Genomic DNA, 23,376 nt, shown 5'->3' with positions numbered 1-23,376 from the left:
ACAGGAGCAACATGCGTCAGAAGTACAGGGAAAGTCATTGACAATCAAACTCGAGCGAATCGAGTAAACGTACGAGTAGAGATGCGTAAAGAATGAATGAATAAATAAATGGGTCTAATGACTGAGACATGGAATGTGAAGAGCGAGCTTTGGGTCGTATCTTCTGGTAGGGTTGGGCAGGCAATTGGTGCAAACACCGGTGGGGAGCGGGAAGTTATCCCGAGACAACGGCTGCTAACCAAAGCGAAAATATTTGCAATAAATATGTTATGATACCAAAAACTTAGTTTTATATTCATATTTCGCATGTCTATTTTGAAGCACAAGTGCTTTCTTAGTATCTCCGCACTGTTTCCCAACACTTTTTACTATTTATGATAGAAATAACGCCACATATATGGTACTATCTACAAGGTGTTTCAAGAGACACATCTGCACAGCTATTCCTCTAGGTCACAGGAACGGTCACTTAGCTCTTTTTCCTTCGTTGTTATTTCAGCTCTCCTCAAGAGCACAGCCTGGTGGCGGACAAAACTGTTTTTCAGTTGCATGTTTAACAAATATATAATAAAAAAATACGACAAATCATTTAGCTTTAAAAACCATACATAGGTGACAATTTGACTAATTTTGAGTGTAGATAAATGATTCACATGAGAGTTTAAATACATAGGGTTGAGGATATTGATGCTCTTACGATATAATGGTGTTGCTGGTGATTTATGAAGAAACTCACGAATCCGATGGAGACGAAAAGAGGTTTGCAGGAATGGGGACCATGAAGAACTGCAGGAGGTATATGTTATTGAGTAGAAGGGAGGCAGAATGATGGAGAAATGGTTGGCTGCGACGATGTAGTATAAGGCTTGGGTGGAGCTTTGTAGGCTGATAGGAAGGTTATATGTCGAGAGGAATTTCATGACGTAAGAGTTTACTGAATTTCCGGCAATTTCATTTTCTTCCATTCTTTTATTCTGAGTCATCAGTCTCCTGGCAGGTTCTTTTTATGCGGCCAGCCAAGAATTCCTCTCCTGTGCCAACGTATTCATTTCTGAGTAGCACTTGCTCCCTATGTCCTCGTTTATCTGCGGGATGTATTCCAATCTCTGTATTCCACTACAGTTTTTATCCTCTACAGTTTCCTCTAGTACCATGGAGGTTTTTTCATGATATCTTGTCATCCTGTACCTTCTTCTTCTCACGGTTTTCAATACGTTCCTTTCTTCGCCGATTCTTATCTTTTCAGCCCACCTGATTTTCAACGTTCTTCTGTAGCACCAGTTTCAGACGCTTCGATTCTCTTCTCCACCGGTTTTCACGCAGTCCATGTTTCACTACCACTCAATGCTGTGCTCCAGACGTTCATTTCCCAGAAATTTCCCCCGCAAATTAAGGCCTATGTTTGATGCCAGTCGGCTTTTCTTGGTCAAGAATGCTCTCTTTGCCTATGTTAGTCTGCTTTTTATATTCCCCATGGTTCATCCGTCGTGGTTTATTTTGCTTCCAACGAAGCAGAATTCCATGACTTCGTCCCCATCGTGACCAGCGGCTTTGACGTTAAGTTTCTGGCTATTCCCCTTTTCTGCTACTTGTCATTAGTCTCAGTTCATATTCTGTACTCGTTGGACCGCTCATTCCACTCAACATACCCCTTCATTCTTCTTCATGTTCACCGAGGACAGCAATCTCATCCGCGAATCTTGTCATTGATATCTTTTCCTCTTGAATTTTATCCCACACTTGAACCTTTCTTTATTTTCCGTCGTTGTTTCTTCGATGTACAGACTGAACATTAGGGGCGAAATACTGAATCCCTGTCTTACACTTTTTCCAAAGCAAGCACTTCGTTCTTGATCTTCCAATCTAACTCTTCCCTCTTGATTTTAGTACATATTGTATATCACGTGTCTTTCCCTGCAGCTTCTCAGAATTTCAAACATCTTGCAAAATTTCGCATTGTCGAACGCTTTTTCTAGGTCTACAAATCCTTTGAGCGTACTTTTTATAGGTTTTGTTTCCATTATCAAGTGCAAAGTCAGAATAGCCTCTCTGGGGCCTTTGCATTTCCTGAAAGCAAACCGATTGTCACTTAACAGATCCGCAATTTTCTTTTAAATTCTTCTGCGAATTATTCTTTCCAATAGTTTGTGTGGATAAGATGTTAAGCTGATTGTGCGACAGTTTCTTCACTTATCTGCCCTTGTTACCTTCGGAACTGCGTGGATGACATATTTCCGGAAGTTTGGTGCTACGTCACCAGTCTCATGGATTCTACACACCAGTTTGAATATTCGTTTGGTTGCTATTCCCCCAGCGATTTTAGAAATACCAACGGAATGTTATCTTTTATAAATTATAGAGCGCAGGAATCAGTCGTCCTTTTTTTTTGTTTTTTGCAGGTTTTATTTGGCAACATTGATAATGGCTAGGCAAGAGCCGAAATGTGGAGTTGCCAAATAAAACCTGCAAAAAAAGGACGATTGGTTGCTGCACCCTATAATTTATAAATCATATCACAGTCGCTGAGTGCACCCACTTTCCTACTGGAAGATAACCTGAGAAATGTTATCTAGCCCTTCTGTTTTATTTTATTTCAAGTCTTCAAGAGCTCTTTTACGTTCTGACTCTAATACTAGGTCCCATACGTCTCCCTTATAGACTACAGTTTCTTCTTCTATGAAGCCAAGATTGTGCAAGATGCACTGTCTACTGATTAAGGATTTTGTATTGAGAGCAAATCAAATAAAGAGGAAAATATTGTTAATATTTGCAGCTATTCTTCGTAAGTTGCTACTACAATATGTTTATCTTGTAGATAACAGATACATATGTTTATCACCATCGGGTCCTACCTGCGAAGAGATGGTGACGCTCACCTATAGTGCGCGGGGTGCAGTACGTTTGACAACCGTGAGCCCAGTATAACAGAGGTTGTGGCGGAGGACATACGCTGCCATATGTAATTTTACTTATGTTCGAAACAGGCTTATGTCTGTTGTAGTTATTTTCTTGGTCGTGATGCAGCCGCTGGGCTGACATTTTTCATTTATTAGTGAGACTTCTGAAGAAGGCTATATTATTATAGCAGAAACCATGGTCAAGGTTTAAAATAAACACATTTTAGCGCAACTTTGGGCTGTTTTTCATTCGAGACAATTTCGTAACGGTTGCTGTTGTTGCCATGATGAAAATAATGACTTTTTAAGAAAATGGCGGGAAGCAATATTTCTCTGCTAGGGCCGTTAATATTGAGGCACAACTTTTTTGTTATAATACAAGTTCATACATACTGCATTAGGTTTACAAGCAGTAGAGCTGTAGCAAACAATAAACCACTTCCCATACATTTTAAATCACGGAACTCCATAGGGAAGCACAGCTTTACACAAAGACCATGAGTCGTCTCTTACGCAGGTTTCAAAGACTTTCGCCATGGTTTCGGCTCCTGGGCCAAGCCTAGGGACATGCAACAGAGCACCGAAAACGCAGTAACACTGAAAATGCGTTTTGCAAAGAAAAAGAAGGGAACGTAGAAGTTTTCCATTTCCACTTTTCATGTATCGAACGATCATCAAAACATTTATTTGTCAATATGTATAATTAAATCGTTGTCCCGGAACCTATTGCCAGTTGGATGCTGCGTGTATAATAGGTATCAGAGCCAACGAAAATTTTATTTTCAACATTTCGCATAATTACTGTGCGAATTTCAAAATATAAAGAGTTATAACAATCTACTCATTGAGAAGCATATCATGTGTTATAAGCTTAACACAAGAAGACAAGTATAGCAGGTAAAAACAGTGTGTCTTGAGACAGGGAAACCGACGGCGTGCAAAACCCGGGCCATATTCGTCCAGTACTTGAGAATGAGAGTATTTAGCGTATGCCAGCAAACTTCACACGTGAATTCAAACCTCCACGAAAATTTTTCTCGCTGACCCTCCAGAAAAAATGATGAAAGGAAAAAAAAGTTAATCTCTTTACTACATTTTCGTTAGTCATACATTCAGACTTCAACATTAGGCATGACGTTTTAATTTATTACTTCTTTACTACTAACTTTATTGGCAACACACACATTGCAGGCAGTATCTACATATATCGCAAAATGTACCTGCAAAGTTATATTATTGTACAACACATTGTTCAGGCCATATGACATCATAAACATCGAAAAGTGTGAAAAATCAGCTTTTACTTAAAACGACACGCAATAAAAGTTCAGTATCAGGCATATCCCTTTAATTTATTTCTTCTTTGGCTCAAATGTCTCTCAGCACTATGGGACTTAACATCGGGGGTCATCAGTCCCCTAGAACCTAGAACTACTTAAACCTAACTAACCTAAGGTCATCACACACATCCATGCCCGAACCTGCCTCGAGATGACTGGGTGTTTGTGTTGTCGTCATCATTTCATCATCATTCATGAAGAGTGACGAGACTGGGCTGAGAAAAGGTTGGGAATTTGTACGGGTGCTGATAACCGCGCAATTGAGCGCCCCACAAACCAAACATCATCATCATCATCATCATCATCGTCATCATCATCATCCATGCCCAAGGCAGGATTCGAACCTGCGACCGTAACGGTCGCGCGATTCCAGACTGAAGCGCCTAGAACCGCTCGGCCACAATTATTTCTTCTTTACTGGTAACCCTATTCCCAATGTATTTTGCAGACAGTATCTACATTTATTACTGTATGCATCTGAAAAATTATATCATTGTTCGACGCGTACTGGGGTCGGACAAAAGTATGGAAACTCAGTGAGAAATGTGTATTCCAAAATAACGCAGATACTGGCGTACTCCGCGTGCTACGCTGTCTTGATTGATCACCACGACACTTATGCCATGTCGTCAATGCGCTACAACGGTCAGTCAAGATCAGAACAGTGTTATGTGTAGTTGTGGATGCATTAAGTCGCAGCTAAGTGAATTGGAGCGGCATCGGCGTTGCCGCAGTGGAAACACCGGTTCCCGTCAGATCATCGAAGTTAAGCGCTGTCGGGCGTGGCTAGCACTTAGATGGGTGACCGACCGGGCCGCCATGCGCTCTTGCCATTTTTCGGGGTACACTCAGCCTCGTGATGCCAATTGAGGAGCTACTCGGCCGAATAGTAGCGGCTCCGGTCAAAGAAAACCATCATAACGACCGGGAGAGCAGTGTGCTGACCACACGCCCCTCCTATCTACATTCTCATCTGAGGATGACAAGGCGGTCGGGTGGTCACGATGGGCCGCTTGTGGCCTGGAGATGGAGTGCTTTTAAGTGAATTGGGACGTCGGCAAATTATTGATGCTGCTACGGTGTATGCTTCCGCAATCAACGTAACCCAAGTATTTCGTGTTTTAAGAGGCACTATGTCGATGATTTATGCCGCATACAGGGAAAGCAGAAAACTGTCATCCGCTAAGTCACAGCCCGGACGAAGGAGTACATTGAGTGATCGTGGGAGACGGTCATTGGAGAGGACTGCAACGAAACATAACAGGAAGGCAGCTGCAGCAGTCATTGTTGTTGTGGTCTTCAGTCCTGAGGCTGCCGGCCGCGGTGGTCTAGCGGTTCTGGCGCTGCAGTCCGGAACCGCGAGACTGCTACGGTCACAGGTTCGAATCCTGCCTCGGGCATGGGTGTGTGTGATGTCCTTAGGTTACTTAGGTTTAAGTAGTTCTAAGTTCTAGGGGACTTATGACCTAAGATGTTGAGTCCCATAGTGCTCAGAGCCATTTGAACCATTTTGAGTCCTGAGACTGGTTTGATGCAGCTCTCCATGCTACCCTATCCTGTGCAAGCTTCTTCATCTCCCAGTACTTACTGCAACCTACATCCTTCTGAATCTGCTTAGTGTATTCATCTATTGGTCTCCCTCTACGATTTTTACCCTCCACGCTGCCCTCCAATGCTAAATTTGTGATCCCTTGATGCCTCAGAACATGTCCTACTAACCGGTCCAATCTTTTTGTCAAGTTGTGCCACATACTCCTCTTCTCCCCAATTCTATTCAATACTTCATCATTAGTTATGTGATCTACCCATCTAATCTTCAGCATTCTTCTGTAGCACCACATTTCGAAAGCTGCTATTCTCTTCTTGTCCAAACTATTTATCGTCCATGTTTCACATCCATACATGGCTACACTCCATACAAATACTTTCAGAAATGACTTCCTGACACTTAAATCTATACTCGATGTTAACAAATTTCTCTTCTTTAGAAACGCTTTCCTTGCCATTGCTAGTCTACATTTTATATCTTCTCTACTTCGACCATCATCAGTTATTTTGCTCCCCAAATAGCAAAACTGCTTTACTACTTTAAGTGTCTCATTTCCTAATCTAATTCCCTCAGCATCACCCGACTTAATTCGACTACATTCCATTATCCTCGTTTTGCTTTTGTTGATGTTCATCTTATATCCTCCTTTCAAGACACTGTCCATTCCGTTCAGCTGCTCTTCCAGGTCCTTTGCTGTCTCTGACCGAATTACAATGTCATCGGCGAACCTCAAAGTTTTTATTTCTTCTCCATGGATTTTAATACCTACTCCGAATTTTTCTTTTGTTTCCTTTACTGCTTGCTCAATATACAGATTGAATAACATCGGGGAGAGGCTAGAGCCCTGTCTCACTCCCTTCCCAACCACTGCTTCCCTTTCATGCTCTTCGACTATTATAACTGCCATCTGGTTTCTGCACAAATTGTAAATAGCCTTTCGCTCCCTGTATTTTACCCCTGCCACCTTTAGAATTTGAAAGAGAGTATTCCAGCCAACATTGTCAAAAGGTTTCTCTAAGTCTACAAATGCTAGAAACGTAGGTTTGCCTTTCCTTAATCTTTCTTCTAAGATAAGTCGTAAGGTCAGTATAACCCCACATGTTCCAATATTTATACGGAATCCAAACTGATCTTCCCCGAGGTCCGCTTCTACCAGCTTTTCCATTCGTCTGTAAAGAATTCGCGTTAGTATTTTGCAGCTGTGACTTATTAAACTGATAGTTCGGTAATTTTCACATCTGTCAACACCTGTTTTCTTTGTGATTGGAATTATTATATTCTTCTTGAAGTCATAGCAGAACTGAATGTCGCGCTCGCAAACCGTCAATGCCAAATCAACACGAAGGTAGCTCCATAAGCTGGTAATTGCTGGGCCAGCTGGAATTCCAAAACAACTCATCAGTAATTCAAATTCCTGCGACAGGAAAACGTGGTTTCGAAGCCACAATTCCTTGACTACTGAGAAATGGAATACAGCCATTTGGTCGAACAACTCTTCTTACACACTGTTTCCAACTTCGGGCCGAGTTTACTTCCCAAGAGTGAAACATGACGGGGATTCCGTGATGATTTTAGCAGCGATATGGCGGTATTCCATGCGCCCCATGGTTACTCTGCGTGGTCGCACTACAGTCAAGGATTATGCGGCGATTTTGGCTGATCCGGTCCGTCCCATGGTAAGTGTTTGTTCCCCAGAGGTGATGCTGTGTTCCAAGACGACAGGTCCGCTGTTCACACACATTGCATCATTCAGGGCTGGCTTTGTGAGCACGAGGACGAATTGTCACATCTCCCCTGGCCACCATAGTCGCCATACCTCAGTATTATTGAGTCTTTGTGGTCTACTTTGGAGAGAATGGTGCCTGATTGCTATCTATCATCATCGTTATCGGAACTTGCCACTATTTTTCAGGAAGAATGGTATAAGGTTCCCTTGAAAACCATGTAGGAACTGTATTTATCCATTCCGTGCGGACTGGATGCTGCTTGGAAAGCAAATGGTTTCCTACACGGTATTAAGCATGGTAATGTGCTTTTGCTGTTTCCTTATTTTTGGCCATATATTTTTGTAAACATACGAGGGTCACTCCAAAAGAAATACACACTATTTTTTTTAAATCCATCTTTTATTCTACATGTTTGTAAGTTTTACGGTGTGTAGATAGATCCTTTAGGAACAATATTTTCTTTTCTCCACACAATTTCCATCCCTTTCAACTGCCTTATACCATCTTGGAACCAGCGCCTGTATACCCGCACGGTAAAATTCTGAACCAACCTGTTGGAGCCACTGTTCGGCAGTGTGCACAAGGGAGTCATCATCTTCAAATCTTGTTCCAGGAAGAGAGTCTTTCAGTTTCCCAAAGAGATGATAGTAACATGGAGCCAGGTCAGGACTGTAAGGCGGGTGTTTCAGTGTTGTCCATCCGAGTTTTATGATCGCTTCCATGGTTTTTTGACTGACGTGTGGCCATGAATTGTCGTGCAACAGCAAAACATCCTGCTTTTGCCAATGTGGTCGAACACGACTCTGTCACGCTTGAAGTTTCTTCAGTGTCGTCACATATGTATCAGAATTTATGGTGGTTCCACTTGTCATGATGTCCACAAGCAAGAGTCCTTCGGAATCGAAAAACACCGTGGCAATAACTTTTCTAGCAGAAGGTGTGGTTTTGAATATTTTTTTCCTTGGGTGAATTTGAATGATGCCACTCCATTGATTGCCTCTTCGTCTCTGGTGAAAAATGATGGAGCCGTGTCACAACTCTTCCACGAAATTCATCTCCACCATTCTCGTACTGTTCGAAAAGTTCGCTGCACACCATTTTTCTTGTTTCTTTGTGAGCCACTGTCAACATCTTGGGAACCCACCTGGCACAAACCTTTTTTAACGCCAACACTTTCAGTATTCTGCAAGCACTTCCTTCCCCTATCCCAACGTAGCGTGACAATTCTTTCACTGTGATGCGTCTATCAGCAGTCGCCAATTCGTTAACTCTCTGCACATTTTCTGGAGTGTGTACAGTATGAGGACTGCCACTGCGAGGACAATCCTCAATATTGCCGTGCCCGCTTTCATCACGAAACCTGCTTGCCCACCGACTAACTCTACTGCGATCGACAGCAGCATCTCCATACACCTTTTTCAACTTCTTATGGATGTTTCCCACTGTCCCGTTTTCACAGCACAGGAATTCTATGACAGCACCTTGCTTCTGACGAACGTCAAGTGTAGCAGCCATTTTGAAGACATGCTGTGACGGCGCCACTCACGGGAACAGGTTGAAATAAGTTTGAAAACAAGCGGGAAGGATGTATCTACACACTGTAAAACTTTTACACATGCAGCATGAAAACTGTATTTTTACAAAAATAGTGTGAATTTATTTTGGAGTGACCCTCGTATTTAGTTCAGGAGATATGCGAAGGAAAGTAGCTGTTACTTAAAATTTCGCGCAGCGAAACTTCACCAACAGGCAGGACGTTTTAATTTATCACTTCTTTCCTATAAACTCTGTCCTTAAAACACTTTGCAGACAGTTTTGACGTATATCACTAAATTAGCTGCAAAATTATATAACTGCACCTCTCATAATTCAGGAGATATGACGTCATAAATATTGGGATGCGTCAAAAACTAATTTGCCCTTAAAATGGAGCGCATATTAGCGAGACTGTATTTATCCAGTGTTTAGTAGTGAGACCATCTAGTGACTTCTAACAAATTTTAAGCACAATGTCAATCCTTTCGTGAACTTTTTCTCGCTTACGTGTTTAAAGACGAATATTAATTACATTACGTGATTTTTAAAGTAATCTGACATTTGTCTAGCATTTTTACATATGTTTGGTCGACCATTTAATGAATCGGGGATTTACTGGCTGCAAATTAGATTGGAACTGCTGTCTTGCGGCTGTTTTACTGCATCGCTGTTGCCCATACAGTGACAAGTGGACCGCGTCTACTCATGATCTCCGTTTTATCCAAATGTTTGGTATAACCCTATACAGAGTTGGTCGAGAAATGAAAGCGAGAAGTCGATATGGCCAAACTTTTAGAGAAAATAGCATAGTTGGCGCGGGTTGGGAGCAGCATGACCCATAAACGCCGACGAGCAAAAAAAAAAAATTACGACCACTTGTTTAATAGCGTGTTGTTCCACTTTACAAACACTGTACAACAGAAATTCTGCTTGGCATGGATTCTACAAAACCTTAACACGATTCCAGAAGTATATGGCACCAGAGGTCTACGCACAGGTCAAGCAACTCCCACAAATTACGGCATGGTGATGTACGGGCAAGCAGCTGGCGCTCGAGAAGTTTTCCATTAGGTACATATCAGGCACATTTGCTGGCCAAGACATCAATGTGAGCTCACTATAATGTCCCTCAAACCACAGTAACACGGACAGTTAACCTGTTGGAAGATGTCATCGCCGTTGGGGAGATCTATAGGAATCAGCATGGGTTTCCAAAAAGACGATCGTGTGAAACTCAGCTCGCGCTATTCGTCCACGAGACTCAGAGGGCCATAGTCAGAGGTTCCCAGGTAGATGCTGTGTTTGTTGACTCCCGCAAGGCGTTTGATACAGTTCCCCACAGTCGATAATGAACAAAGTAAGAGCATATGGACTATCAGACCAATTGTGTGACTGGATTGAAGAGTTCCTACATAACAGAACGCAGCATGTCATTCTCAATGGAAAGAAGTCTTACGAAGTAAGAGTGGTTGCAGGTGTGCCGCAGGGGAGTGTCGTAAGACCGTTGCTATTCACAATATGTATAAACGGCCTTGTGGATAACATCGGAAGTTCACTGAGGCTTTTTGCGGATGATGCTGCAGTATATCGAGAGGTTGTAACAACGGAAAATTGTACTTAAATGCAGGAGGATCTGCAACGAATTGACACATGGTGCAGGGAATGGAAATTGAATCTCAATGTAGACAAGTGTAATGTGCTGCGAATACATAGAAAGAAAGATCCTTTATCGTTCAGCTACAATATAGCATGTCAGCCACTGGAAGCAGTTAATTCAATAAATTATCTGGGAGTAGGTATTAGGAGTGATCTAAAATGGAATGAGCATATAAAATTAATAGTAGGTAGAGCAGATGCCAGACTGAGATTCATTGGAAGAATCCTCAGGAAATGCAATCCGAAAACAAAGGTAGTAGGTTACAGTACACTTGTTCGCCCACTGCTTGAACACTGCTCACTGGTGTGGGATCCGTACCGGGTAGGGTTGATAGAAGAGATAGAGAAGATCCAACGGAGAGCAGCGCGCTTCGTTACAGGATCATTTAGTAATCGAGAAAGCTTTACGGAGATGATAGATAAACTCCAGTGAAAGACTCTGCAAGAAAGACGCTCAGTATCTCGGTACGGGCTTTTGTTGAAGTTTCGAGAACATACCTTCACCGAGGAGTCAAGCAGTATATTGCTCCCTCCTACGTATATCTCGCGAAGAGACCATGAGGATAAAATCAGAGAGACTAGAGCCCACACAGAGGCATACCGACAATATTTCTTTCCACGAACAATACGAGACTGGAATAGAAGGGAGAACCGATAGAGGTACTCAAAGTACCCTCCGCCACACACCGTCAGGTGGCTGTCGGAGTATGGATGTAGATGTAGATGTAGACTTTAAGCATGAAGCGACGCAGGTGGTACGCAATAATGTTCACATACACTCCTGGAAATTGAAATAAGAACACCGTGTATTCATTGTCCCAGGAAGGGGAAACTTTATTGACACATTCCTGGGGTCAGATACATCACATGATCACACTGACAGAACCACAGGCACATAGACACAGGCAACAGAGCATGCACAATGTCGGCACTAGTACAGTGTATATCCACCTTTCGCAGCAATGCAGGCTGCTATTCTCCCATGGAGACGATCGTAGAGATGCTGGATGTAGTCCTGTGGAACGGCTTGCCATGCCATTTCCACCTGGCGCCTCAGTTGGACCAGCGTTCGTGCTGGACGTGCAGACCGCGTGAGACGACGCTTCATCCAGTCCCAAACATGCTCAATGGGGGACAGATCCGGAGATCTTGCTGGCCAGGGTAGTTGACTTACACCTTCTAGAGCACGTTGGGTGGCACGGGATACATGCGGACGTGCATTGTCCTGTTGGAACAGCAAGTTCCCTTGCCGGTCTAGGAATGGTAGAACGATGGGTTCGATGACGGTTTGGATGTACCGTGCACTATTCAGTGTCCCCTCGACGATCACCAGTGGTGTACGGCCAGTGTAGGAGATCGCTCCCCACACCATGATGCCGGGTGTTGGCCCTGTGTGCCTCGGTCGTATGCAGTCCTGATTGTGGCGCTCACCTGCACGGCGCCAAACACGCATACGACCATCATTGGCACCAAGGCAGAAGCGACTCTCATCGCTGAAGACGACACGTCTCCATTCGTCCCTCCATTCCGCCTGTCGCGACACCACTGGAGGCGGGCTGCACGATGTTGGGGCGTGAGCGGAAGACGGCCTAACGGTGTGCGGGACCGTAGCTCAGCTTCATGGAGACGGTTGCGAATGGTCCTCGCCGATACCCCAGGAGCAACAGTGTCCCTAATTTGCTGGGAAGTGGCGGTGCGGTCCCCTACGGCACTGCGTAGGATCCTACGGTCTTGGCGTGCATCCGTGCGTCGCTGCGGTCCGGTCCCAGGTCGACGGGCACGTGAACCTTCCGCCGACCACTGGCGACAACATCGATGTACTGTGGAGACCTCACGCCCCACGTGTTGAGCAATTCGGCGGTACGTCCACCCGGCCTCCCGCATGCCCACTATACGCCCTCGCTCAAAGTCCGTCAACTGCACATACGGTTCACGTCCACGCTGTCGCGGCATGCTACCAGTGTTAAAGACTGCGATGGAGCTCCGTATGCCACGGCAAACTGGCTGACACTGACGGCGGCGGTGCACAAATGCTGCGCAGCTAGCGCCATTCGACGGCCAACACCGCGGTTCCTGGTGTGTCCGCTGTGCCGTGCGTGTGATCATTGCTTGTACAGCCCTCTCGAAGTGTCCGGAGCAAGTATGGTGGGTCTGACACACCGGTGTCAATGTGTTCTTTTTTCCATTTCCAGGAGTGTATTTTGATTAACACCTATATCAATCAAATACTGAGAATAGTATACAAAAAGGGGAGATAAAAGGAATAGATTATCACAGATTCTTTATCAAACATCTATAGAATAAATTCAAAATCATATGAATGAAGGTTAAAACCAAGAAAGTAATGCAGTCAAAGACAATAATTACCATGGAAGAGAGTTGTGGCCGCATCGAAAAGGAAATTCAATGCGACTACAATGCAACTATCAACCGTACACAGGCATGGTGGCGACTCCAGCGAGCGACCAAATGGTGTAAATTGTCCTGAAGATGACCCCATCGCGGGTTGAAACCGGTTGGCGGCTAAACAAATAATACGATTGTGACTGTCATTTTGAATAATTGGCTCTACGTTTTGTTATGAGCCGTGGTCGTCCAATACCATAGGGCCAACCCGTTATTTCACCGTCCTTCAACCACTTTCCATAGGTGTTCACGACAGTAGTACGCCAACAGGCCATCAGCTTCGCCGTTTCAAAGCTTCTCGTGTCCAGCCGCATCGCCACAAGCACGCGCCCTTTGTCAGAATCGCTTATATCAGTGAATTTCTGCATTTGCGGCCCGTATCTTAGCTATAATGACTATCTACCGCTTACATTCTTTCGTTACTGCGTCACGTGCCCACAATATCACCAGGAGGCAGTCAACTTTGCGGTGGGCAGTAATAATAATAATAACAATATTGAGCGTATGGCATGGGTGGCCGGGAGACCCCTCGCGGGGCGGTTCGGCCGCCGCTCCACAAGTTCTTTAACGCCACTACGGCGACTTGCGAGTGAATGAGGATGAAATGACGATGAAAGACACACAACAGCCAGTCAACTCGAGGCAGAGAAAATCCCTAACACCGCCGGGAATCGAACCTTTTTTTTGTAACCATATATATTTATTTAAATATATTAACAACGATACATTTTATTCTATTAACCTATTATATTCCTAGTGCTGGTTAATATTACTGTCATTTTACATGTTTTCGTTTTTATATTTTCCTTTTTCGTTTTTCTCTTATTGTTGTTCCTTAAACCCTTTTACATGGCCATTTGTCGTCTTTTTTTTGAGGGCGTAGACATTGCAGGACAGGCATAACAGTTTATATTTGGCATCGATGCATTGATTTTGAGTTTATGTTTCTGTATGTGATGCACTTGTGATGCCACAGGCACATTGTGTATTCTGGTTTGATCTCTTCCTCTAGTTATACTGTTAAGTGGGACAGTATGAGGGAACGTCACCATGATAGGTGGAGCAGAAGTGGAAGAAACTTTTTTTACATATACTACAGAATATACCTAAATTGAAGAAGAGAGAAAATTTTGTCATATTACATAAGAGAAGCAGAAAAGAGAATGTGAGTAATCAACAGAATTTTATAGGCACAAAGTAAAGGAAATCATTTAAAAATATCTAATAATAATAATGAGTAGTTGGCACTTTCCACTAAGTAATGCTTGTTTCCTAGTCAGTATAGTACAAATAATGGAAGAAAAGTTATTTAAAAAAACTGGTAGTACTACTGTGCATACTTTTGACACTGTTTTGGCTGCGAGCATGACAGATGTTTGCTGAGAAGCACTTTGTATCACTAATTTCACTAAGAAGAAACACTTTGTACTACTATACTTGACTATTTGAGGCGAGAGGAGAAAGCACTTTATCTTTTCTGTTGCACTTATTCACTATCACTGCACACGTTCTTCTTGTGGTGAGTGTGGTGAGGTGGCTGGTGGCGGTCACAGGCTGGGGAGGACTCTGGCGATCGCTGTCTGCAGTGGAATCTGCAGGAAGTTTCTGAAGTTCTCGCGCTAGCGCCTGTGCTGCTGGGCCGTCTTGCTCTCCTCCCAGCGGTCCATCAGGAAGGCCAGCTGGTCGGTCTGCCTCCGCGCTACGGTGGTGTGTGCCGTCATGGCGGGGATCCAGAGAGTCGCCAGTCGCTTGGGCCGTGGAAATGGGTTGCAGACTGGGGCGGTGATTGCTTCCACTGTGATGCTTCCCGGCGCCGTTCTGTTGATGTGGGCCACCATCTGCTGGCACGCTTCCCAGATGTTGATGGCATTCCCGCACGTGAATCGGTGCTCGAGGGTGTCGGTCATGCCACATACTTCACACTTGTCACTTGCGACGAGTTTTATCTCCGCCAGTCTTTGGTTGGTTGGTACCGTTCTGTTAATTATTTTGTACCACGTCTCCTTCGCATGTTTAGGCAACACGTTTTCCGAGACGTTCCCCCATATTTGTTTCCAATTGTATTGCGGGAGTTTTTGTTCAATTTTGTTTTTTGCCGGCTTCCCCCTGAGGGCCCAGTATATTCTCTTGGCTGTTCTGTGGCTGGGGTTCGCCACGGTGTCCAGAACGTAACTTTTGTTGGCGTAGTGCAGCCTGACGTGTCGCATTCTGAAGGGAATGTACCTCGTGTCGACCGGCGCTTCTTTGGATGCGGGCTTGTATCTTCCAATTATCTTGGCTGTGGCACTGTCAGGGTCTTTGTCCTGGATGGCGAGCGTTCGTTTCAGTAGAAGGCCTGCACATTTGGTCTTTATATCAACTAGACCTAGTCCCCCTTCTTTCGTTGGCAGCGAGCACGTTGCTTGCGCCACTTTGAATATATTTCGACGCCACAACAGGTAGTACACTGCGCTCGTTAGTGCTCGCGCAATTTCTGTCTGGATGCTTAAGATTTGCGCCAGGTACCAAGCTTTCGACAGGATCGTCGTGTTTATCAGTTGTGTTTTCTGGTGGATTGTTAGTTTCCGGTTCGCGTGCTGTCTGGAGAGACCTCTTATGGTGTGTAGCACGTCCCTCCAGTTGTATGCGGCCATTCTAAGTGGACAAGACTGTATATATATTCCAAGAACTTTATGGCATTCTGCTATTTTATACCACTGGCTGTCTGGTTTGAGTCGTTGATTCACTATCGGTAGTAGCACTGTTTTTCTGGGATTGGTTTGGGCGCCTTACTCTTTTTGGAATGTATTCATGATGGACCCCGTGCGCGGGAAGCGAGAACGCTACCGCAAGAGCACGAGCCGCGGACACGGTGGGCAGTGGTCACAATGTTTTGGCTCATCAGTGTAACTTAGCGTACTTTCCAGACAGCTGAAAGGCTGCTCCTCCCAAATGCGTGCATCCGCCGTGCCTCGGGATTAGGGGGAGTGGGGTGTAACCTCACCGATCTAGACAACGCACCCAATTGTGACTTTAGGATAAGTTTAGTTGTAGGACCTAGTTTATAGATACTTTTCTTAGGAACCTGCAGCGACCAACTCCATGGCCTGCCCAGTGTCAGGGGCACGCTCATTGGGGTTAGCTCAATGAGCAAGACTTAATAGTAGGTTTATACTATCAGCTGACACATTTGTAACGCTGCAGGCTTTAGTGACTAGTTTATAGTTAGTTAGTTAGGTTACCACTTAGTTCTTAATTAACATACTAATTTGCCCATTGTAGTATCCATGTAGTTTGCTACTAACTAGTTACTAACTTACACATAGAAAAGCTGCAATTGTATAAATGTATAAGATCTTCGGCCCACTAATCACATAAGACAGTGGGCTACATTGTATAATTAATAAGATTTGGAAATAAAGATTAAAAAAAAAATGCACTAGTGCAACTTGTCATATCCAATTTTAACGTCAGCTAAAGAATCCAATCAAAAAGTTTCAAAATTGCTCTTATCTCGTCGAGCGAAGGAAAGAAATAACATTCCGATAAGACTGTATAAAAATACATTCCACTGTAAACCATCAGCTATCCTCGCCAATAATTGGCGAAATTATGCGTTTTGTGAATGTAAAACCAGTTGGTTTTTGTACAGAAACTTTGAAACACCCATGTAATAAGGCTTCATAACGTGTGTAGTATGCCGAAAAATTAGTACTCCCCCTCTCTTTACGATGACTATTATCGCAACATGTGTAAATCATCAACTGTAAAAATAACAAAAAAATGGTTCAAATGGCTCTGAGCACTATGGGACTTAACATCTGTGGTCATCAGTCCCCTAGAACTTAGAACCACTTAAACCTAACTAACCTAAGGACATCACACACATCCATGCCCGAGGCAGGATTCGAACCTGCGACCGTATCGGTCACGCGGTTCCAGACTGAAGCGCCTAGAAGCGAACGGCCAAACCGGCAGCCTGAAAATAACAAAAGTATCTAATTTTGTATATGAAGTTCTCCTGTACGCCTTGCAATCCTTTTCTGGAAATTTATTTCCAATCCCATATTATCTTTGCCTTTCCTTTTCATACCATTTATGAAAATATTAATAAACACAATATACTTAGCGATTCACGCAGTGGAAAAACTACATGAAATTTCACAAAAAACCGGACTACAGATATCTTATGAAAAAACCCAATACATGGAAAGGCAGCCAGAAAATAAATCCCCTTTAATAACAAAATATGGTAAAATTGCACAAGTCTGCCTTTTTAAATACTTCGGTGAAACTATACAGTCCTCAGGATTAAAGCGAATTGCCAATGAACAAAGAATCACCAAGCTCCAGAAAGCCTACAAGCTAACATGGACGCATTACAATAAGAAGTGCATCTCGACAGACGCAAAATTAAGGCACTATACAACAGTGATTCTTCCAGAAGTAATCTGTGCAGCTGAAACAATGGTGATTGATGGTTATTCAAAAATTAAGGAAATAGAAAAGCAAGAAAGAAAAATTCTCAGGAAGATTTACGGTCCAATCAACAAAAATGGCATTTGGATGAAGAGACCACAAAACGAACTCTATAGAAAGATCAACATAGTAACAGATGAAATCAGAAAGCGCCGAGCCAAATTTTATACACACATCTACAGGATGGAAGACTCCAGAACAGCAAAGAAATTATTCAATATTATAACAAGGAGTAAATGTGGCACAGAATGGCTGAAAGAAGTCCTGAGGGATCTACAGCAGATCAACATAAAAAATCTCGAAGATCGCACCGAGTGCGGCATAAAATCACAAGTGTGAAGTTTGGAGAAAGAACATCGCGTCAGCCTGGTAAAAAATGGACAGAGGAACGGGAGAAGGAGCATTCTGAGAGGATGAGGAGGTTTTGGGAAGCAAAGAAGAAAAACATCCGAAGATGAAATTATGAATTCAAGTTCAATCGCTCTCCTAAAGGGGAACAATCGTTATAATAATAATAATAATACTGAGCGTTATTTCACATTATTTGCCGTGTAAGTAACGCAAAAATTGAAAAAAAGGAAAAAGTTTTCCGCAGAAGAACTCGACCTCACGACCCTTGGATTGTCGTTTTGCGCTCTTACCGCTGCACCGACCGTTGCCTGGAAACGACGTTAGCACATACGGCTCGTGCCTCGCTTGGCCACCTGGAGCTCTCGTTTCTATCACATTGATTACTGGCCAAGCCCTGAATGCACCATAAATCTGAACGAAATCTATGATGATGAGCAGGTGCCGTCTGCTTGTGAGCTTCCGTCCGCTGGCGCGCCGCACCCCTCATTCGTCGACACACCTGCCACTGTCCGACGCGCCCCCTCTACCAGGTCCGTGCTGGCCCAGGGCAACAGCCAAGTCCTGGTGCTCCGTAGAGCGCTAGCGTGATGTGAGCTACCCTCATCTAGACCCTCCTCGCCCCCCCCCCCCCCCCCGGAGATAAAACTTTACAACAAGCGTTCCTGTGTTCATCTGACGGGACATGCTGCGCCACATTTACTCACCTCTTCTGCAGTCCGAGGGCAGAGCTGAGGGCGCCACAGCTGCGAATCAGTTCCGTCTCCTCCTCGAACCATAATATTTCCGGTATGTCAGCAGGCCTGAAAAAGAAAACAGAAAACTGTCACTATGGTTCCGATTTTATTTTTATCCACTTTCAGAACTTCAAAACCATGCACCAAAATACAAGACAAATGAGTAAAAAATCTCCACCTGTAGTTTTATAGTCAATATAGGGCTAATAATTATTTTCCCAGAATCTACACTACCCTGTTGAGAGCGTAGCTGCAATATTGAGTATACAGTTTCGATATAAATACAGTGCTCAAATGTCTCTGAGCACTATAGGACTTAACATCCCAGCTGATCAGTCCCCTAGAACTTAAAACTACTTAAACCTAACTAACCTAAGGACATCACACACATCCATGCCGTAGCGGTCGCGCGGTTCCAGACTGCGAATGTAACAGCAAAGGATATGACTAATAGTGATACAAGGTACCCTCCGCCATGCACCGTACGGTGGCTTGCAGCGTATGTATGCAGATGTAGATAAAGCTACAGTCTGGAACCGCGCGACCGCTACGGTCGTAGGTTTGAATGTCCTTAGGTTAGTTAGGTTTAAGTAGTTCTAGGGGACTGATGACCACTGCAGTTAAGTCCCATAGTGCTCACAGCCATTTGAACTTCAACGCACCGGACGCAGTACATAAGGTGATATCGCAAATTGCTTCGTCTTATTAGGGCTATAAAAGCTAAACAGCTGTAATCACGTTAGTTTACTTCCACTGAGGTTCCGCACCAGCGCAGATCATCTTTGAAAGTAGTGTCTTCTAGTGTTTGGTATGTAGATGATGTCAGTCATTTCACGTTATTGATATTGGACCGCGCTGTCATAATAAGGGATAGAGTTGGGCGATTGATCAGTAATTTACTTAGAAAGTGTAAACTTTGTAATATAAAGTTTTTTTTTATCCTACAATAATTATATAAACAGGAACAACGTTTATCATTTAATAGGATTAGTGCCTTCATCATTCATTTATGTTCAGACTGCAATTTATAGAATTAAGAGATCCTAATATCTGCTTCAGGGGGTAGTCAGACAGGGCCAAATCATCATTTTAGCGTTTATTATTTTCCGTTGCGCACATTCATTTTGCCGGTCGCTGTGGCTGAGCGTTTTTACGCGCTTCAGCCCGGATCCGCGCTGCTGCTACGGGCGCAGTTTCGAATCCTGCCTCGGGCACGGATGTGTGTGGTGTCCTTAGGTAAGTTGGGTTTAAGTAGTCTAGTGGACTGATGACCTCAGATGTTAAGTCCCATAGTGCTTAGAGCCATTGGAACCATTTGAACATTCATTTTACACCCGCCTGGAGCAGCATCTTGGACGGAAATGTTACATTGACCCATGGGGCATCACGTGAGCTCATGTGAAGAGCCGCGAGGCGCGGTAGTGCTTTGACGGTGACCATGTATGGTCATACACGAGGCCCAGCAGAGCAGTGTACGAAAGTGACAACGTGGAATGGGCAGCGTGACCTGCCGCACAGTGTAAAGGCGGAGGCGGCATAGCCCGTGGGAGATTCCAGGACAGACAGCGGTCCAATCCGTGTAGAATAGCCCTGGAGTCTCGACTTGTAGTATTCGCTTTGGATCTGCTCGCGCTCATACTCAGCCACGCATCTCGCTCCACGAGATTTTGCTATCAGTTAACTTTCAATCAAGTTCTTATCCAATTCTTGCTCAGATGAGCAATTGAAGATTGTAATTATTCACGTCTTGTCTTTGTTCGATTATTTCCAAACCGAGTTAACCATCTCCACATTAGGTGACTGGGCGCACCTTCTCCAGTCTCCAATGCCACTGAGAGTCTAGACCACTCGCTGGACGCGACAGCTCAATGATTGATACATGGCGAGGACGGTCGCTCAGGCTCACCGTTCTATGCTATGTGATCAAAAGTATGCGGACACCCCCAAAAACATACGTTTTACATATTAGGTGCATTGTGCTGCCACCTACTGCCAGGTACTCCAGATCACCGACCTCTGTAGTCGTTAGACATCGTGAGAAAGCAGAATGGGGCGTTCCACAGAACTCATGGACTTCGAGTCAGGTGACTGGATGTCATACGTCTGTACGCGAGATTTCCGCACTCCTAAACATTCCTAGGTCCACTAGTTCCGACGTGATAGTGAAGTGGAAACGTGAAGGGACACGTACAGCACAAAAGCGTACAGGCCGACCTCGTCTGTTGACTGCCAGAGACCGCCGACAGTTAAGAGGGTCGTAATGTGTAATAGACAGACATCCATCCAGACCATCACACAGGAATTCTAAACTGCATCAGGATGCACTGCAAGTACTATGATAGTTAGATACCTGTGGCGGAGTGGTTACGCGACAAAAACATGCCTGTAATGGACTGGCCTGCATAGAGTCCTGAACCGATCCCTATAGAATACCTTTGGGATGTATTGGAACGCCGACTTCGTGCCAGGCCTCATCGACCGACATCGATACCTCTCCTCAATGCAGCACTCCGTGAAGAATGGGCTGCCATTCCCCAAGAAACCTTCCAGGAGGTGAGAAAACTTGGATTTTATGGTCGAGCGGCTGCTCATAAGCCACACATCACGCTGGTAAATGCCTAACGACGCCTCGCTTGGTGCAGGGAGCGTAAACATTGGATGATTGAACAGTGGAAAAAGGTTGTGTGGAGTGACGAATCACGATACACAATGTGGCGATCCGATGGCAGGGTGTGGGTATGGCGAATGCCCGGTGAATGTGAACTGCCACCGTGTCTAATGGCAACGGTACGATTCGGAGGCGGTGGTGTTACGGTATGCCGGTGTTTCTCTCGGAGGGGGCTTGCACCTCTTATTGTTTTGCGTGGCACTATCACAGCACAGGCCTTCACTGATGCTTTAAGCACCTTCTTGCTTCCCCCTGTTGAAGAACAATTCGGAGGTGGCGATCGCATCTTTCAACACGATCGAGCACCTGTTCATAACGCACGCGACAAAAACATCCCTGTAATGGACTGGTCTGCACAGAGTCCTGACCTGAACCCTATAGAATACCTTTGGGATGCTTTGGAACACCGACTTCGTGCCAGGCTTCACCGAACGACATCGGTACCCCTCCTCAATGCAGCACCCCGTGAAGAATGGGCAGCCGCGCGGGATTAGCCGAGCGGTTTAAGACGCTGCAGTCATGGACTGTGCGGCTGGTCCCGGCGGAGGTTCGAGTCCTCCCTCGGGCATGGGTGTGTGTGTTTGTCCTTAGGACAATTTAGGCTAAGTAGTGTGTAAGCTTAGAGACTGATGACCTTAGCAGTGAAGTCCCATAAGATTTCACACGCATTTGAACATTTTTGAAGAATGGGCTGCCATTCCCCAAGAAACATTCTAGCACCTGATTGTACGTATGCCTGCGAGAATGGAAGCTGTCATCAAGGCTAAGAGTGGGCCAACACCATATTGAATTCCAGCATTACCGATGGAGGGAGCCACGAACTTGTAAGTCATTTTCAACCAGTGTGTCCGGATACTTTTGATCACATAGTGTATAGAGTTGGCAACTAGACATGGCTGCGAAAACGCATTTCGAAACGCTGCGTTTTTCTCCGGTACCCCGTTCTCATAGATTTCCAAGCAGCCGTAGACACGGAAGGCGCTCATTTCGGCAGCAGCAGAGCGACGTGAATTCTGCTGACGAGTGAATCCAGTAACAAGTTGGATAATCTCACTTGAGCGTCGGTGCTTCGAGAAGGAACGATGTGTCAAAGCGATGTAGTGCAAGCTGCATGAGGGCGATAGCTGGTTGGCGGGTCGCGGTCGATTGGGCGAGGTTCGTGCATCACGCTAGCTAGCCAGGCGTCACTGCTTTCCGTCGTGTTTGTCACACAATGCGGCAGCGGCCGGTCAGCGACACAGAGCCACAGGTTAGAAAACAAAGGCATCACGCAGCTGAAATCACACGCGACGCTTTGTTGCGTGCGTGCGCCGCTTCCCACCAGTCTTATCGCGCATACCTGAACGTGGCGGATATAGCAACTGCGGCAGTCGCTGTGGGAGATGAATTTGACGCATTAGGTTGCGGATCGCGTGCCAAAGCTATGCAGCGCAAACTTCGCGAAACTGGTTTCGTATATGAGAGCAGACACCGGCGGCAGCAATGTGCGCTTAAGTTTCGTCATTTTCTGAATGCCGGAGTCATCTCTGAAATGAAAGCTTTGGCAGCTGAACGAGTAGTGACGGAGTTAATACTTGTCGGAATCAAATCGATACAGAAGAAAAGAAAGAAGAGACGTGTTTGGATTCGCGATTTGCTCAGTGAGTTACTGAAAGAAATTGTTGTGGGACACTCGAGAAGGTATTTCAGTTATCTGGGAATGTCACCAGAACAGTTCACGTTGTTTTTTAAAAAGTATTAATGATACGACAAGAAATAAACGTGCTATAATGTGCGAAATATTGTCGCCAGAATATTGTCTTTTTTTGAATAGAGGGGATTCGTATTCATCTTTACAGTAAATGTTTCTTCTGTTCCACAGCCAGATATTATTCTCGCTTATGTGTTTCTAAGTCAATGAATTTCACCGAGCAGCTCAGATATCCGTCCATCCATGTGCAGGTCGCGTACGACTGATGCAAAGGCAATTCTAACGTTGCGGCTGATAATGGAAGCATGTAAGTAGGCTGTTTATGTTTTCTTTATGTAAGTAGGCTGTTTATGTTTTATTATCG

At 44.6% G+C, this 23,376-nt stretch overlaps 1 protein-coding gene and 1 pseudogene across 1 annotated transcript in view; one reads left to right on the top strand and one right to left on the bottom strand.

Moving 5' to 3' along the window:
• The window catches only part of LOC126092844 (uncharacterized), a 56,622-nt gene extending 34,187 nt beyond the window's left edge, over positions 1–22,435 (bottom strand). Inside the window, exons 1-2 of the mRNA XM_049908573.1 lie at positions 22,377–22,435; positions 18,625–18,720 (exon numbers count right to left, since the gene is read on the bottom strand). Coding sequence (XP_049764530.1) covers positions 18,625–18,720; positions 22,377–22,435 — 155 coding nt within the window. The remainder of the gene's footprint in view (positions 1–18,624; positions 18,721–22,376) is intronic.
• LOC126093856 (5S ribosomal RNA) lies at positions 4,953–5,070 on the top strand (annotated as a pseudogene).
• Positions 22,436–23,376: the final 941 nt, after the last annotated feature.

Source organism: Schistocerca cancellata, chromosome 7, assembly GCF_023864275.1.
Source record: "Schistocerca cancellata isolate TAMUIC-IGC-003103 chromosome 7, iqSchCanc2.1, whole genome shotgun sequence".
Lineage (NCBI taxonomy): Eukaryota > Metazoa > Arthropoda > Insecta > Orthoptera > Acrididae > Schistocerca > Schistocerca cancellata.
Note: the sequence above shows the minus strand (reverse complement) of the source record. Positions and strands in the feature narration are given on the sequence as shown.